General features: G+C 33.4%; 1 protein-coding gene across 1 annotated transcript in view; it reads right to left on the reverse strand.

The window, feature by feature from the left end:
• Nucleotides 1-19,565, reverse strand: part of PCLO (piccolo presynaptic cytomatrix protein) — a 387,939-nt gene that overhangs the window by 59,367 nt on the left and 309,007 nt on the right. Inside the window, 4 exon segments of the mRNA XM_060107659.1 lie at nucleotides 12,350-12,544; nucleotides 14,140-14,320; nucleotides 15,887-15,958; nucleotides 17,185-17,278. Of these exon segments, the coding sequence (XP_059963642.1) occupies nucleotides 12,350-12,544; nucleotides 14,140-14,320; nucleotides 15,887-15,958; nucleotides 17,185-17,278 (542 nt within the window).

Genomic DNA, 19,565 nt, shown 5'->3' on the forward strand with positions numbered 1-19,565 from the left:
ACTAGATGGTGCTAATACAGACACTAGTACTTAGGCTGATTGCACCTTTTGGTATACAGACAGGTGGTGAGCTCCGGTTTATATTTCAGTGTAATGTCTCTCTTTCTATGTTCTTGTAGAAAATATTATTTTAAAACATTAAAAATAAATATGACTTTCCATAATTTTATGATTTCAAAATTAACAATTTAAAAATATTGCTTTATTTTTCCAAATCTTGACATCAGAATTTCAGAAATCATGTATTACGCACCTGTGTATTACATATGAAAATATTTATTTTACATTAGAATTGAGATTTATTTAATAATGAAAAACATTTTTGGAGCCATTTTCTTAAAGAGTTACATTTTGGGGGGCCTTCTTTCTTTTTGAATTTTTATTTGTACTATTAAGTACCAACTAGAAAAAAGAATGTATCATATAAATATGTGATGGAAGAAGTCCACTCCTACAAAGAGGGTCCCTATACGCTAGAAGAATAAATACTAGCGTGTTGAAGAATTTTGTGACTCAGTTATTGAGGGGGCATTTCAGGTAAACGTATTTATTTTCTGTGAGGCAATTCAATCTGTTTTAAATTATTCATTGACCTCTTCATTTTCTGCGGCTTCTAGGTGGTTAGAAAACATTTTATTACTCCTCTGTGGCTAACCTTAATTAAACCTGGTAGTGTCTCTTTGACTGAACATCTGTCTTCAATTAGTTTGCTCTGTTGATTTTTCCCCTCTACTATATATACATACTTAAAAAATGCAGAACTATCATTGTGCCTATCACACGATGGCAGCACCATGTGCAAAGTCTCAGATCAGAATTGTAGACGATTTTATAATTGTGGAATCATGGAAATTAAAAGCTGGTAAGGACTCTAAAGATAACCTGTTCCAGAACCATCATCTTGCTTATAGAAAAACTAAGCCCTGGAAAGTTTAAGTGACTTGTTCCAGTTCACAAATCAAAACTGAAAAGTGCTCATCTACTTTTCTATCACATTGAATTGTCTCAAATTAAGAGAGGTTGCCTACCTTAGAATTCAGTGCTTGGAATGTATGAAGCCTCACTTCCATTGGTTTTATATCTTTGGTCTAGTTCAAAGGTATTTCCAAATATTTCAGGAGTAATTTATTATGCAGGTAACCTGTAATTTCCCAAATTACTTGGTTGATGCAGTATTAATATTATCTTCATAGATACAATGTATAGGATTTTAGGATCAACTGCTTGAAATTAAGAGAAATCAATCAATAATTCTTTTGCTTATTCCAATAGTATAATGATGGAACTGAAATAACTACCTGGCTATTTTAGAAATTATATACTTATAGCATGCTTTTTTTTTTTTTTTTTGGTTCTTTAGCTAGTTTAACTTTAATTTAGCTGGTATTAACTTTAGTGACGTTTTCTACTTTATCTCCTTTACCTTTCACTCTTTCTATTTATCTATCTACCTATTATTTTTGCTGTTGTTTTAGTTGTTATATTTACTAAAGGGATTTTGCAGTTTTATCTCATTTGTGGATTGGATTTGGATGTAGCCCTGAAAAATGTCAACTTTTAGTTTCCACTGTTACCAGCACTGTTGGTAGGTTTCCCCTCGAATTATGTGCAATAACATTTTTAGGTTTTCTACTATCATCCAGGGGTATTAAGAAGGGGTGTTGCATCTTACAAGGACTTTAGAAATTTAGTATACTTTTTTCTGAATTTAATTCAGTATATTCGTTATCCAATTTGGAAAAATTTTAAAGAAGACACTAGAAAAATGGCATAGGTAGCTTCAATACAACTATTTGTAGGAATGTTCACATACCTCCAAATTACAAGTTTTCACAAATAAAAGTATTTAAAATAGACAACTCTGATTTCTACAATATATCAGTCATTTGTAAACCCTTGGGTGGGGTCAGTGAAAGGAAGGATGTCACTGAAATATTTTTTAAATGAAAAATTATTGGTGATTATATTACCTCTCTCCCAGGGTCGTTGAGGATGAAATTAACACTAACACTCGGCTTGGTCACTCAGAAAAACTAATTATATATATCAGAAAGTTACAACAAACTTATAAAAATCAAAATATGTCCCTCAAGATATTCCATATTATTCACATAGTAGCTTCTTTCAGAGAGGGAGAGGAAGATGCGATGCTTCTATTTTCTATGTCCTGGGAAATGTGGTAAAGCTTTAAATCATGTCCGCACTCTTCCCTCTCCATTCACATTGGCCTTACAACTGACTTTTTCAAGACGTTTTAATAATCAGTTCAATCTTTTTTGATCTAATGCATCACCATTTTGCAGGTGTCTCCCATTCACTCCCTAGCTTTATGGATAATAGGATCAATGATCACTTTAGGGAACAAAAGTAATAGCATATAACTTCAATACAACACGTATTGGAAACGAGAGTAAAATTAGCTTAATAACATGGTAGAGGATTTTTTTCTTACATAAATACAATATGTGATGGCTCAGTGTACTATAGTTCTTGCATTTATGCTATAATGTTGCCTTTTAAGTGTGTCTTCCTTTCTAAAGGTGTTTTTGGTTCAGAACTTATTTTGGAAGAAGACACTTAAAATAAATACAGTTTAAGTGGGGACCAAAATTTCAGAGTAAATAATGGATAAAAGTTTAATTAAGACATCATAAAGAAAGTAAATTCATTTTATCTTTAATAAGTTTAGTTTATAATTCTCGCTATGTCCAAATAAATAGAATGAACAAAGAGTTTATCAAGGAGACCAAGTTTTGGTTTTGTGCTAAAAAAATGCTAACACAATTAAGATCTTTACCTTTAGCTAACACAATAAAGATCTTTACCTTTAAAAGATTAAGAGTAAGGAGAATTATATTTGAAAGAAAAATATCTTCAAGATCTACATCAATTTTCAAGGGCAACTCAATTTTTCAATATTTATTTCATTCTCCTTTGAAACTGAAATATTCTCTCTCACAGTTTGCTTGCAAAACAAGTGGTCCTGTTTGAGTGAAAGTAATTATAAAAATAGTTTTGAAAAATGTTCTTACATAATCCTGAAACTGATCACCTAGATCATGAATACTAAGATAATAAGGATGTTATCTTTAAATGGAATCCAAATAATTTGATTTATGTAAAAATCCTGTCCAAAGGAGACATTTCCAGTGCAAATACAAATTAATAATAGCATACTGATTTACATGGCTAATGCTACAACAAACACTGGGTATTATTTTTCATATCATTCAAATGTAGTCAGTGGCCATAAAGTAAAGAGGAATTTAGACAATTATTTGGTAAACATATGTCCAGTCCCATGGAATCCATCTCTAATTAATTTCATTAATATTCCTACCTTCTCCAAATAGATCATTTTCAAACACTTTCTCTCCTCCTATACTTGGTTATATCCCAGTGAACTGTAAAGATTACAAGAGAGAACCAGACCAGAATAACAAAATAATTCTACTTTCAGATATTTCTAAACATGATGGTGTCTGTGCATATAAACTTAAGTCAATGACTAATTGCAATGTTCTACTTCAATTTCAGTTGAAGATAGACAAAACTCATGCTTTTGTCATTCTTCAAATTTTTTCCACATACCTTTAATCGGTTATTTGATAAATATTACTAGGATGGGATATTTATGGGGACAGTGATTTTTGTCTATTGTGTCCACTGCAGAATCACTAACACTTTGAAGAGTTTCTGAAACATACTTACTATTCATTAAAAAAATGTGTGTATGAATGTGAATAAATGATGAGCAACTAATATGGGTAATTCAGATAATATTTTCTGTAAATGATAAATTACATTTTCAGAATTCCCTTTTTAGCTTTAATTATTTAAAAACACAATAAGTTATATGTTTGAAATTAAGGATCAAGGATTAGGTAAGAGGTAAGAAACTTAACATTTCCTCAAATTTGAATCAAAGTGATGATCTTCAGTGTTTCTACTGTTATTTATGCCAACAATGAATTTGCAAAGTATAGGACCACTAATATAGATAATCCAATAGAAGATTAAAGAAACAAATAATTTATAAATGTTTCTCCAATAAATTTTATCATCAAAATAAGGACACACAAAAAATGTATTCTATCTTTAAAATACTCCCTTTCATTCTACCTTAGGCTAGGAACAACTTGATTAAAGTTGACAACTTACCAGACAAACTGCAAATATAAATAATGAATATGGGCATATAATCATAATGTAACCTAAATCATGCCCAATAAAATATTTAAAATAAGAATATAAAATGAAAAATCATTTGTCAATCTTAAATTATAAATTAACATTAAATAAGAAAAGAAAGTAGGGGTTCCAAAATGCAATCAATACAAGATATAAAAAGCATAGAAAATTTAGAGGCAAATATGATAATTATCTCTTGTAAGAAATTTCTATTTATCCAACCTCACTGACTATTGGAAAAATTATGATTGTACCCAGGTATAGATCAGTGGCTTTTAAATATTTTGGTCTCAAGACCCCTTTTCCAGTCTTAAATATTGTTGAATTTCTTAAAGAACTTCGCTTTATGTGAATTATATCTATCAATATTTATCATATTCAAAATTAAGAAAAAGTTAACATAAGCAGTTGACAAATACATATTCCATTAGCCATCAAAACAATGATGTCACAACATCTCATGGAAATGTAGGAAAAGTCCACTGCACACTAAGGAAGGAATGAGAGTAAAAAAGACAAATAACATCTTAAGAGTCTTAAGAATTTTTTGACCTTGTAGAGTCCTGAAAAGGTCTCTGGGACACCTAGGGATCAATGGACACACTTTGAGAATCACTGGTCTACATCTACAGTGATGAAAATGAAGTGTGAACTGTGAAAATGAAAAAAAAAAAAAAGAAACAATTAGCACCAGCTTTTTTTGACAATCATCTTAAACCAGTATATACATGACAATCATTCTATGGTGTCTTTTATTTTTTATTTTCTGCAGTAAAAAAATCAAGTTCTAATGCCTTACTTGAAAAGATTTATTATTATTATCATCACCCTTTTAATTTCTCTAAGGTTCTTCAGAATTTGTTTCACCCAGAACTTCACAACTCTAGAATTATAAGGTCTGAGTTAAATATTATATGTATCATAAAAATTTGCTTGTCTGTTCTATTTTTGCCTAAAAAAACACACAAAAAACTTTATTACACAGAAATCCAGAGTAAATAATGAAATTTAGCAGGCATAAAACAATGCAAATTCTTCCCAAAACGGCTTTTCTCTACACTGTCTCTTCAATTTTCTTGTACATTAATAGTTGGATGGAGCCAAAGTAGTTATTTACTTTAAAAATGTCAGTAGCAATGAGAATGCTTTACAGCAAACTAAAAGTATATATAGAAAGTATATATATATCCATATAGAAAGAAATTTGAATTGTGTAGTATAAAAATTACATTTTCTCTCTCTTTAGATTCCGACCTCATTTTACCTAAAGAGTCAGATAAAAATATAATGTGACCTGTATGTATAACTGAATCACTTTGCTGTATACCAGAAACTAACACAACATTGTAAATCAACTATACTTCAAAAAAATTTTTTTAATAAAAATAAAAGCTATAAGATCTTTGAAAAAAATGTGACCTATAGAACTTAAAATAATGTGGTTTTTAATTTCAAATGTCTTAGTGAGGAAAAGTAGATTTTGCTTCTGTGTTCTTTTAAGAACAAATAAAGTAGAAGTAGAAATTTTATTCCATTGTCTTTCTTATGTTTAAAAATAGGGACCTACCTCCTGACTTTTTCTCTAATTTTTTTTTTTTTTTTTTTTTTTTTTTTTTTTTTTGGCCACACTTTGAGGCTTGTGGGATCTTAGTTTCCCAACCAGGGATTGAACCCAGGCCCTTGGCAGTTGAGAGTGTGGAGTCATAACTACTGGACCACCAGGGAATTCCTACCTCCTGATTTTCATCAAGCATTTTCTTCTTAAAATCTTATCTGTTCTTGTTTGATTTGTAATATTAATATTTTGATTAGTTTCTGTTCAAATGATCATTTAATTAATTTTATCTTTCAGTATTTTAAAACACATTGAGGTATAAAGCTATGGTTCTATCTACATTATTTCTCTTTATACATCTGAAAACTGTAATACCCCAATCAAAATATTGCTGAAATGTTTTCATTTGAAATCCGTAAGTTTTTTTTGTCACCTCAATGATTAAAATATATATTTACAGACTCAACAAAGTAATAAAATAAAAAAGGCTATTTTTCACAGTCTGACTTGTTATACATAAAGATTCCTTTCATCCTATCCCATCCCCCTATGTCCCCCTCCCTCCCAAAGATTATCTTGCACAACAGAGAATGGGTGAAATATCATGGTTTTACATAATGTAGTACATTCGGATGAAAAGTGGGAAAAAAATCAAGTAATTTATGGATAGATATCTGCAATTAGGCAATGTTGTTAAGCAGCTACCTATTAGCCTTTGGCATTCTTCCACCTCTCCCCAGGTGGCACTTCACCCAGTTCCAGGATCCTTCCTACCCAGGCGATAACGTTCCCAGCCCCAAGCTCAGATTGTACCCTCTGTCCGTGGTCCCGCACTGTGTCCCCATCAGCCTTCTCATGCTCCACGCTTCTCATTTCTTTCCTCCATCAGCATTTCCTTGCCTGTCTCATTTGCTCTGGGTCTTGCTCTCTGCTGGTAATTTGGTAAATTAACTTTTAAAAAATAAATTTGTTTAAACCTAAAATAAAATAATTTGCAATCAAAAAATAAGTTTAACATTGTTAAAGACATGTCATAAATAGCATTTAAGGGACTTTGACATGTTAAAAATTAGGCCTTTCTCTTCTAGGATCATGTATTAATAGTCCCGCTCAATCACATAGGCCCATAGTTAGATCACGTGACAAAGGCACAGCAATACTAAAGCCAAGTTTGATACTTAGATAGGCCAGCTGGTCTTGCTATTCATATCAGATGAAATGAACATAGAAGTCCTCAGTATGAACCAGTAATTCCTTACGTGGATGGCTTGACACACATGGCTACTACTAGAAAAGAACAAAAGTATCCATTCATGATACGTCAGTGAATTCACCTTTGGGAAGGAAGGTGCATCAACAAGAGACAGTGTCATATGTTCAGAGCTATATATTTACTGTCTGTGCCTCTGCATGTGCAGCAGAGATATTTCTGGCAATGAATGTTAAATGACTATAGGAAGATTTGAAAATGCATAACCAATCTAAGAAAATATGGAAACTCTTAAAAACCCAAAACTTTAGAAGAACACTTTGATTTTCAGAGACAACAAAGAAATACAACCCTTGCCCCCAGAGAAATAGGCAGAAAACTTTGAAAGCTGAAATCCAATTTGATTCTCTCAGATTTTTGCTGGCTATTTGCTGTGTTCACATCATTACAGTTTGTTTTCTTTTTATTTTAAACTATCCAAAGTTTCCTTTTAAAAGCTTTTCTCTGCTGCCTTTCTTTGCACAAACACATTGAAATGAGGAATGTTGTCTGTTTTTATTAACCTCTTACACACATTCCAGAAGACTTCATCTCCAAATGATCTCATTCTGATTTCTTTCCCTTTTGAACCCTCTCCTTTCCAGAAACAGAGAACGCCAAATTCCTTCTGATCAAAAGTGACCATCTGCTTCCGGTCAGAAGAGAATGGACCACTGATCAGCTACTGCCTTTGTAACCAACACTTCTCTCCACTCCCAGTGCCCGCCCTGTTTCCCAACCAGCCACCCATACCACTTGCCCAAGACAGCAGCTCTCACAGAGACATGGCTTAGTCAGAGTTCACCACGGCAATATGGATAGGAAACTCTTCTTTGACAGGTGCCACAAAGGAGCCTTACGGAAAGTGGAGTTTCCAACAGCGGTCTGTGGAAGTAGCTTCAGGACCTTCTCCTACGATTCGGCCACAACAAGGGACCTTCAGTCATAGCTCCTCACATAACTCAGTCAAAGATTCATCTTCTTACTAACCTCTCCAAGCTCTCATCTTACTGCCCAGGGTGGAGGGATACTTCTATCCATCCTATATGAGTGTTTCTAAATTTAAAGCTTACCTAAAATCTCAGCATCAAACAAAAACAGCTCAGGAATTTTAAAATGCCCTTAATATATATATATATATATATATATATATATATATATATATATATATATATATATATATATATATAATGTAATATATTCCATAGCAACTAAATTCATTTTCAAGGTTGTAAAAATACTTCAATTTGTTTTAGTTTGGGTATGGATTTAAAAAACAACCTATCTTGAAACTCTTTTCCCTGGTTGGCGTTACCTTCTAAAATAGCCAGGCCTGTAATTCCACCAAACCAACTGGCTTGGAAAAAAACATTTCCAGGGATTTCTAAATACAAATGTAGAGTTGTTTAGGTATCAGGATGATCTAGCACAATCTGTCTAAATCCTGTCCTTCAGGTTCCCTAGCATGCAACTAAACCCTGGAGGGAGAGAAAAAGTTCTTCCTTTCTTACTCCATAATTCTTACCTGACCCATATTTTCTGCTACTTCAAGCAGAAATCTGCTGAAAAGCTCACCAATATATATATATATATATGAAAAGCTCTTTAGGGGCAATTTCGTCACCCTTGATAGCAATGACTGCAGATGTACACACAGTTTCCTCTACAGAACCTGATTACTGCTGCACTCTGCTTGTGCAGTGGGAGGGTTTTACTTCCCTGGTTTGTGGCAGCTTAATTATCAGCCTTCAGAAAAGAGGATCAAGTAGGTAGACCAAGTCTAAATTGTATTCCGCCATAATTTCTAGCAACCTCTAATCATTTGTAAGGACTGGAGTGTAAACAGCAAATAAGTAAATGACAATTGTTTTTAGTGAAATCAGGAGAGTTTGATTTCAAAGGAGCCAATGTATTTAAAAAACAAAGCCTTATTAGGTACAGTCATAAACAAGGGTTAGATTGCCGATTCTGACAATTTCCAGGTATGCGTTCTTCATCAGTCATGCTGCCACACACACACCCCGACTCTCTGATGGCTCACTCAGAAAACAGAAACGAAAATATCTGCAACGAATCCCTCATCCACTAGGTGTGACAAAATGAGAAAATGGGAGATGAAACACTTTGCACAATGTGAAGAACTATTCTAAATGTATGAGAATATCCATTAGAGCATTATTCAAAGAAAGGGAGTTAAATGCATTTTGCTGCAAATTTTAAGACCCACATCTAGGAAAACTAGGACAAAGTATCATAGGAATACTTAAATCATGATAATTAAAAAGAGAGTGAAATAAGAGAAGCATTTGACTACTGTGACATTTACAATTATGAAATATTTGCAGTAAGAAAATAAAGTAAGAAATCAACTGAACTTATTTGATGGAAAAAAAGGTGAGAGGTGGAATTTTAAGTACTGTTGGACAGTACTAGTAAGGCTAACTAGAAAAGGGAAACTGCTTTGGTGATAGTCTATAAACTGGGCTGAGTAAATGCATATTCACAATTATCTTAATATTTAAGCTGTTTCCTTAATTGTCTGCTAATTCAAGGAACAACACAGTGGTTTGGCCTTTGTACTGCCACATCATACATCCTCCGTTGCTCCTAAATATCTGATTAGTTGGGACAAAAGCATATTAAATTTAAAAAATTTCTGAGAATACAGAGAAATGCAATAGGAAAGTACAAGTCTTAATTTTAGTTTGTGGAAAGTACAGAATCATAGAATCAAGTGTTTTAGGGCTGGAAGGGACTTAAGGGGGCAAACACTGCTATCATTTTTTTAATCCTTTCTTTGATATATGTTTTTGTATTAAAATTAAATTTAAATTTGAATTACAATGAAGATAATTTTATAATCACCCTGGTTTGATCCCTGTCACTGGCAGTGAGTGGCATTCTTTCTTGGGGAAAATTCCACAAATTGTTGGTGTCAAGTTAGGGACAGATATTAACTTGCTTTCCTTCCTAACAAAGCCATAGAATCAAGTCTAGGTGCCTGTCCAGAGCAAGACTCGTTGGATTTGTCTTCCTCTATCCAGAAAGCTGAGAGGATTGTGAAGTAGATCAGATGTGCAAGAAAGGAAGAGTGGAAGCATTGCCTAGATTAGCCCGTTATTTATTTGCATGTTTATGTAAGCTCTGGTACTTTTATTTGGTAATAATTCCCCATCTATCTTATGTTTCCGACATGAAACTTTGTCCTGCAACTCAATATTCTATCATTATAGCTCGCATTAGCAACGAAGCAGTAACTTTAAATTCTCTATTGCAAGGAATCAAATGAGAAAGCAAAAACTGACACACTCATTTTAAGCTGCATCATATAACAATGGCTCAGAACCCAATGGTTTATGAATGAAATAAAGATACTTTATTTAGTACACAGGCACTTGGATATTCACATGCCCAACACATCTGATACACTTGACAACTACGGAAACATGAGTGGAAAAAATGTGTTCGTAGGATCAAGAAAGAACTTTCACCATGTAAAGGTGAATGAGTGCATTAACAATTTTTTCCTTTACTTTCCTCTAAGAATTTCCAAAATCCACTGAATTTTTAAAAAAGTTACACTTGAAATAATATTCAACAAAAACTGATCTACATTCCAACTGGTATGCTAACTCGAATTGTGAGCAGTTTAAACTTTTATCACAGTGCAACATAGTTATAGTCATGCTTGAACAGATTATGTTAGTAGCATGCGTTCCATTCTGCAATATGAATACTGTTAATCTATTTCCCAACAAAAGTTAAAAGATGCCCAGTGCATAGAAAAATACAAATCACTGTAGTCAATATATTATGGGACTGATCTTGGGACTTACACAGTGATGATGAAGTCCTGAAATGCCATGCCCACAAAAGCACATTAAAAAGTGGATAAACATACTTTATCAGACAATCTCTAAAAATTAAAAGATGAGGGCTTTAAATTTGGGGATGTTCTTGCTGTGTGCTTTGAATAGCGTCTTTCTGCTCACCTCCTTCTGGCTTGACTGGTCCATCAGACATCACCTTCCTGAGGGCTAGCTGGCTTTGGTCTTGGTTGCCATTAGCTGGTGGAGGCAGATTATCAGACTGAGTTCTTTGAATGGGGAGGACTCCTGCTATGCTGTGTCTGTGCTGCTTCCTGGCATGATAAGACTGACCGCTTTTATGTGCTGCTGTGGTAGTGTGGGTGAAATGGAAACCCAGAGTATGTATCCTCAGATGGAACCAGCTTGAATGTTATTCATGCAAACAGAAGTGATCTTTTGCTCTATCGAAGTAAGTTGTGTTTTCAAATGCCAAAATGACACCACATGCACAGCACTAAAGGGGGTTAAAACTGGCTGTTTCTTTGGAAATGATGACTTTGGGAGATGGGGAGAACATTCATCTATCTCCGTTGTTTGGCTGATGCCTCTTGGAATTAACAGTGCCCCTACATTTTTAAAGTCTCTGTACTCACTAAGTTCTTATATAATTCTATCAGTTGAAATTACAGCAGTTAAGATGGGTGAATTGTTATGCTTTAATTGATATCTTGGCTTCCAAAGGATTTCCAATGGTTAGAAAGAATAACCCTATAAATTCTCTTGTATCATATACAAAGTGTGATCCAACACAATGGACCCAACTGTGTTTCTTAATGAGGTAACATGGCCTCATCGAATATGCTTAGACATACATTAATACTACATACTTTTTTGAGAATATAGGAAACATTATTTTCTTTATAGATTTTTTTTTCCCCAAAAGACTACAAAGTTTCTCACGTGGAAAGCCTCATTATTTCACATGCACAATTTATTAAAAATTTTAAGCGTAAAATGGTTTTTCCATTTCCCCTAGGTTCTAGAACTTGACTGTTGGTTACATGACTCTTCTGCCTAAAATTTTTTAGCGTTTTTCAGAGGTGAGACTCTCATTGCTAATCTGCTCAAAATGCTTATGTGTGTGCCTTTTATTGGTGTAATGCCTGGAAAACTGGCAGCCACTTGTGCTTATAATTCTTGTATTCTAAAGGATATTTAAGTGCACACAAAAAGGACACACAACATAGTTTTGCCTGCACACATCACAGACACAGCTACCAAATACTATGAGCCAGGTTGGATGGATGGTGGAGACAAAGGAGAAACAGCCAGTTTTTTTTTCGTTCTATGTAAATTAAAACAAAAAAGAACTAAATGAGAGAGAGCATATTTATGTATCGATACTGTTCCTACACAGACAAAGGGACAGAGAACAGAGGGAGCAGGGAATGCACAAAACAAAGCAAATGAGGAAGGACAGCAGGAAAGAAAGGCAACAGATGAACATTAAGCTGCCATGCTGAGGAATTTATTTGCGTCTTTTACTTGGTTGAAGGCGGAGTTGTTGCACGGCGGCTTCGGCAGCGGCTATAGCAGCCCCTGCATCTTCCAAGTGGGTCTGAGTGACGCTGGTTTTGCTTTGACTGCGAGATGGTCCATGAGAGCGGAGATGGCCTTCGGATGAGGATTTCGAGCTACCGGGACTACTATGGGATTTCTCAATGGTGGGAACCTGCATGTCTGGTTACAAAAGGGTAAAACATGAGTTAAATTTGCTTCAGCATTCCTCCTGTCAAGCTGGGTCTCACACAGTTTGAAACCGTCTAAGATTTAAGTTAATCCTGTTTCTTTTTATGCAACTGCTCACCATACAGCGATGTGATTCAACACTTGGGAGACAATGTTTGGGAGGAAAGGCAAGAGGATGATAATCTTGAGAAGAGAGGTTTGAGAAGAGGAATGAGTACATTCTAAGTGGTCTCATATAAATGAACATATTAACTTACAGTTTCACCAAGCAACTCTGCTAATTCTAGTAGGGACCAGGTAAGAAACAATAGGCTGACACTGCCAGCGGAGGAGTTTTTAAGTAAAATCCCTGGAGAAAGGTGTGTGAGTCACTGGGATACATGGAAGTGGGGACTGTATTATATCATCATCTCAGGTGGTTTTAGAGAATGTATATATAAGATCACACATTTACTGTGGTAGTCATAGAGAGAGAGGACTTTATACCAATCATCTTCCAGAATGTTAATTAGTGCAGAGCTGATCTGGCTAAGTGGAATCCAGAAATGATCTATACAACTCATAAGTAATCTATAGCACTTATTGTAGTCAGTGGTTTATTGTATCAACTCAGTGGCCTCCTGGACGTGACCTCAGTTTTTCATCTCCTAGAACACTTGCATTTCCAATCCAAATTGCAAAGAACCACTTTTCAATTTGCTGTACTTCCTGAGAAGAGGGGAAAAGGAAGGAATACTCAGATCCAATATAAAAATTTTTATTTAATATTTATAAATATCTCAGCATATCCTGGAAAGATACTACATGGTTCTCTCATACAGGCAGTTAACTCATTTTATGATGAAGATTACTGTTGTGTTGTAAGATAAGTGGTTAATGAACCTCCCAAAGGAAAAGTTCATTCCAATGGGAAAGCTGTGCATATTGCCAAACCCAATGTATGCTGCTGCAATTAAAAAATAATAACAGTAGTTAAAAAAATCATAGAATTAGTTTGAATGCACCACTTAGGAAAGGTTTAAGTAATTTTCAGCACACCAATTGTTTTGATGACATGAGGAAAATGTTTTTGATATAATTAAAAAGCAGAATGCAAAACTGTTTATGTCCATATATTACATATATGATTTATGAGTAAGAATATACATATGAAAAAATAGGGATTTAAACAGAAGAAACATTCATAAATGGTAATGATGATTATGTCTAGTCAATGAACTGTTGAGGACTTTTATGTTTTCTTTATGAAATACCCCAACGTATTTTATAAAGTCATATTAACCTAGATTTTGGGAGCTGAAAAAGACCCAATAGCTCATATAACCCAACCTCCTCTATTTTATAGGTTGAAAAACAGAGAACCAGAGAGGTGAAGATCACAAAGGCATCAACCTAATTATGGGCTGATCTGAGACTAAAGCCCCTTTCTCCTGATTCCATATCCATTACTCTTTGCATGATATTATATTAAATATTTCCCAATATAATACCTTTCAAAAGATATTAAATATACAGGCACTCATATTCAAGAAGATACTGAGTAAACAAACAGACAAAAGCTTTTTTCTACTTGAAATATCTCCTACCCTTGGATGGGTCAGGGAAGATACCATGGCTTCTGCTTTTGATGACAGACGGCTTTGGGGACTGCTGGCTGCTTTGACTGGAATGGGACTTGCCATGATCAATGCTTTCAGTCTGTTCTTTGAGAGGATACCACCTAGGCGTGTTATCGAGGTGAGATGTGCTAGATAAATCAATCAATACCTGAAAAAAAGTGCAATAAGTGAATAAAATTTATGGATTAAGCTGTAATTCATTTGTTGTTTTTTTCTGTGATCTGAAACTTATTCAAGGACATAAGTCAAAGATTATAGTATAACCTTTAGGATGATGAGGTCTTCCTCATTTTTCTTCACCCATGATACTGAGAATGTCTTATGCATACCAGATGCTGTATAAACGTTTGGTTAAATTGAACTGTATGACATCTCTGACTATTAATTAAATTATTTGGAGATGATGCAAAAAGGTAGAGTCACAAGTCAATCTCTTTATGAAATAAAGTCTTCTTTTGTTAAATGGACACATGATATTCTTAAACTGGGCTAGTGTTTTTTTGCAGATTGTTTTATTTTAGTTACAAGAGGGACAAAATGAAAAAGAATGGCTAATTTTCGATTACTAACTTATTCCCTCTATTTTAAAACATACTTTACTTCACATTTGAAACAGAGATATTACCAACAGTTTACAATAAGAAAGCGCTGTGTCATGGTTTAATTGGCAACATTTTTTCTTTCTTAGTGGTACATAAACAATGGTGCATTTTACAGTAGTTGGCATCTTATATTTGAGCAGATATTAAAAAATAAAACCACACAATTGATATATGCTTTAGGTTCATGTAAACAAAAAATTATAAGGACTTCAATAAATCAGCTTTTTGAAAGAGGACAATAAATCAGATATAACCATACTCTAGAGTAGTCCTGTCTAAGACCAACATTAGTCCAAGTGGCTATACCGCATGGAGCCTGCAGGTGAAGTTCAAATGATCTAGTTTTGATGGGAAAGAGGTACACAGTGTAGGAGCCAAACAAGACCTCATGTCACCTAGACTACTCAACTGTTTTCTATTGCCTCTATAAAAATGATATTGTATTTTCTAAGGTGTTATATATTTTCAGAGATTTATTTTTTTAACATTAATTCATAACTTCTGCTTTAAGCAAAGATAACTAAACAAAATATGTATTTTTGGAATATGACAGATGAAAAATATCACAGAATCTGACCATCTTGCCACATTTCATAATTAGGTTACATTCCTTGTGAATTTATAAAAATTGTTTTTACTGTTTTCTCCTATTTCTAGTTTTGCTTCTTAAAATATTTTGAGATGTTTTGTGGGACACTTAAAAGAAATATGCAAAATGTCACATCAAGTCATTCATACGTGCAATGAGGAATAGCAATTAAATAAACTGAAAATGCATTTGAAAAAAATATCCAGCTCATTTTATAATACAATACATTTATCTCAAATCTTTTACAATCATTTGGATTCACAGCATGATTATATAACTTTCTATCAAAACAATTAATATTTCATCTTGCAAATTAATTATAAAGTACATCAAGTGGTAAAGTGAAAATTATTTCTCCAGTTGCTATTCATCTATTCAAAGAGTCATTTGTAAATAAATTCTATCCACCAAAGAATTTTATCCAGAAACAGTTATCTTATACACTTAAGAAATATGCTTTCCATAAAGATTTAATTGATGGTTTATAATGAAGCAAATAAAAAAAAGGAAACCATAGGCTCACCTCACCAAGAAAATCATTGGAAGAAAATCTATCATAATCCCAGACTGTCACCTCCAGTGTTTTCTTCTTGAGCTACAGTTCAAATCAAAATGTCATTAACCTAATTTCTCATCATAAATTTTCATTATACTTATATAATAGACTCATTTATATTTCCATTCCTTGAACTCTTTCCGCTTAGGTAAAAATACTTTAAGTTTATATAAAACTGTATATTTACATTCAATATTATGTAAGCTGTCAATCATTTTGTGGTCCAACCAACTATTTGATCATAAGATACCTCACTATTTTGCAAAAAAAAGGGTGATTTTTACTTATTTCATGTTATTCTACCCCTGCCCATTATTAAAAGTACCAAGTAGAATCTATATATACTCTTTAAATACATGAAATTCATAGGTTGCAAAAATGTCTAGGTTATTCAAAGTAGTTGGGTTATAGGTTTTTTGTTTCAGTAAATTGCCATAACACATTAGTAGCACTGTCTTATTTCTGCAGGGGAACTTAACTTATTTTAAATTCAAGAACCCAGATTACAATTTATATCCAGCTTCAATTTCATAGTCAAATTAGAAATCTTCCAAAGGATAAATCAGAAACCTCATTTTGAAAGACAACTCATTTGTAAATTGTTTTCATGGATGTCTCCTTCCTATTCTATTTGTATTCTTTTCTCTCTGAATTCATCTTTATAAACCATCAGTTATTTTCTATTATTGATACAACGTTATGACATGAAGATTTTCAGAAACACATTGATGCAATTTTGCTTAGAGTCATCTATTTGTTGTGATAATCCTTTACACTAGTCTTCTTCACACTTTCTTCTGTACAGTTTAGTTGCACAATGCCAGATCCGTAGGAAGCCTCAATTTAGAAAAGAGATGATCCCTAAATTGTTGCCAGGAGGGGTAATTCATTTCAGTGCATCTGAATCTTATTTTTTCTTTGATTATGAAAGTCAAAATACAGCTAGCTAGAAAACATTTTCCCTCAAAATATGATAGAGCCCACTCTACTGAAATATTTAATTTTGAAATAATCAGTGGAAAATGTCCCACTAGTCTTATTCATTTTGCTTATTTTTTAGCTGTTTTGTCAAAATGTGCACATTTTTTTCACTGTATCTTCGAACTGCACCCAGTTCCTTTGACTGGCTATATTTCTTGCATGTATTTTACTTATTTTTTTGTTTGTATGGAAAAATGGATATGAATCACAATCTTTCAATAATTCTATCATCACTATTTTTATATTAGCCTGAATCTGTCATATAGAAAATAATCATTGCATACCTGTTCCATGGAGATACTTTTATAAATTACTGTTTGATTCCACTCAGGATTAAGACTTTTCTGAACATATTTAGTCCTTCTCTTGTACTCAGCACTGAATTGGAAAAAGAGAAAGAATTACCCTGATTATTTACCTTGACCGGTGACTTCATAGTCAACCTGAAGGTCATGCAGACATTTAAAGGTATTTTGTTTTGAATCACTATGTAATCGTCTCATCATCCTCATGTCTTAAACTGTATTTTAAGTTGAATGCACAATGACAATTTAAAAATATTTTGGATGCCTTTAGTTTTATTTTCCCTAAGGTATTTTTTTTTAAAGAAAAGCTTTTAGGTGTTCTAACTAGAATACAATTTTAGAAATCAACCTCTCCTGAATGTGTGAGATAATTACATGAACTATATAGTAACATCAATATCTTCTTGTCCTATAAATAATAATTTGATATTTAACTTTCCAATAGTTTTGCAACTGATCATGTCAGCAAAGCCAAATGGTCTTTCAATTCATTTTTTTCTGTAAAAAGCTGAAATAACTGTACTGACTGAGGAAAGGATGAAAAATGGCTGTTTCTATAGCTGAGATTCCATGAACATTTGTTACCTTATATTTATAGTAGATTTTGGCACTCTTGGTAAAGTAGAATACTTAATCTAGTTATGAAACAATCTTAATTAAATATAAATTCTTGGTTTATGTCAATAGCTTATGTTACAAATGATGAACCAAATCAAAACTTTTCCTCATTCATTATAATTTGGGGCATTTCAGTTTATCCTTGACTCTTCCATACCCTCTGATCACCAGTTAGAAGCTTATATCTTACACGTTTAAGCATAACTTATTTTCAAAATTTATTCTAATTAAGTTTGACAAAACATTTATAACTGGCATCAACCAGTTAATGGGGTTGGAATTATTGCTATTTGCTATGAGCCAATGGTGCCCACATAGACAAAGCGTTTCTCTAACACTCACAGGCTTTTTCCAAATTTTCTGCCTAGAAAACAAACCTATTTGTTTGGGGTCCATTCACGTGCCTGGACTTCATAAACTGCCTTACCCTAAAGGTACTGCATCCTGACCCTGGATCTGTATTTCTATTCCCAACTGTCGGCAGACTAACTCTTGTTATATTCCTGGTCTCAAGCATTGCCAAATTCTGGAATACCTACTATTGTTCCCCAGATGCTAATTTACTTATTCATTCTAGATAAAACTATTAAGAATCAAGCTCCATTTCACCACTCACTTTTAGAGATGGGTCTACAGCCAAGTATCTTTTTTTCTCCCTCTGGCTTTATTCTCTTTCTTATCAGACATACACAAGGGCAATAGTTTCCAACATTGACTGCATATTAGGATCACTTTGGGATCTGAGTTCCCAGGGTGGTAGGTGGGGCAACTAGCACGGCACCCACATCCCCCTGCCCTTCACCCCCAAGGAGAGTCTTATTTAACAGATCTGGGGTGAGGCTTGAGCATCAGAATTTTAAAAATGATCTAGGTAAATCTAAAGTATTGCCAAGATTGAGAACCACTGAGAACCACTGAGCTCATGTCTCCTAAGACCTCACATTTCAGCCACTGTGAACTGAATCCAATTTAAGAAATGAAGCAGCACTATTCTCATTTGTAACCAACCTATCTGAAAGTACAAAAAAAGACAGTAGGATTTGACAATTTTGTCATTCAGCACAAAGTGCAAATAATTCTGGGGAAATGTATAGGCAATGATTCAAAGACACAGGAACTTTCATAGACTGTGAACAGAAAGTATACATTTGTACATATACTTTTTAGGTAAATTTGTCTATGTCTAGTTAAGTTTATGCACTCAAGTACCCAGAAAATTCCACTTTGACTTAATTCCACTTCTACTTTAGAGAAATTCTCCCACATGTACAAAAGGAATTTGTTAAAGTTCATTGCAACATTGTTTCTAATAGTGTGTTAATAATATAATAAATACATTATGATATATTTATTTAATGAAATTTAAGCAGCAGTTAAATTAAATGAAATATACCTTCATTTATCAAGATAGATAAATCTTAAAAAAAATCTTGAGCAAATAATTCGCAGAAGAAAACCTATGGTAAGTTATCATGATATAAAGTTAAAATTACATGAAATAATACTGTAAATTATTTATGTCGACTTGTATATATGTATGACAAACATTAATATCATAAGACAGCTTGGGAATTATAGATGTTAAACTCTATTTTGTGGTTATCTCAGGAGGAGAGGGGGATGGTTTCACAGGACTTCAGGGGTACTTAAAATATATTTTTTATTTAAAAAAATCTGAAGCCAATATAGCAAAATGTTAAGATTTGATAAAATTGGATAGCAAGAACACAGGTATTTGTGAC

Source organism: Mesoplodon densirostris, chromosome 9, assembly GCF_025265405.1.
Source record: "Mesoplodon densirostris isolate mMesDen1 chromosome 9, mMesDen1 primary haplotype, whole genome shotgun sequence".
Classification (NCBI taxonomy): domain Eukaryota; kingdom Metazoa; phylum Chordata; class Mammalia; order Artiodactyla; family Ziphiidae; genus Mesoplodon; species Mesoplodon densirostris.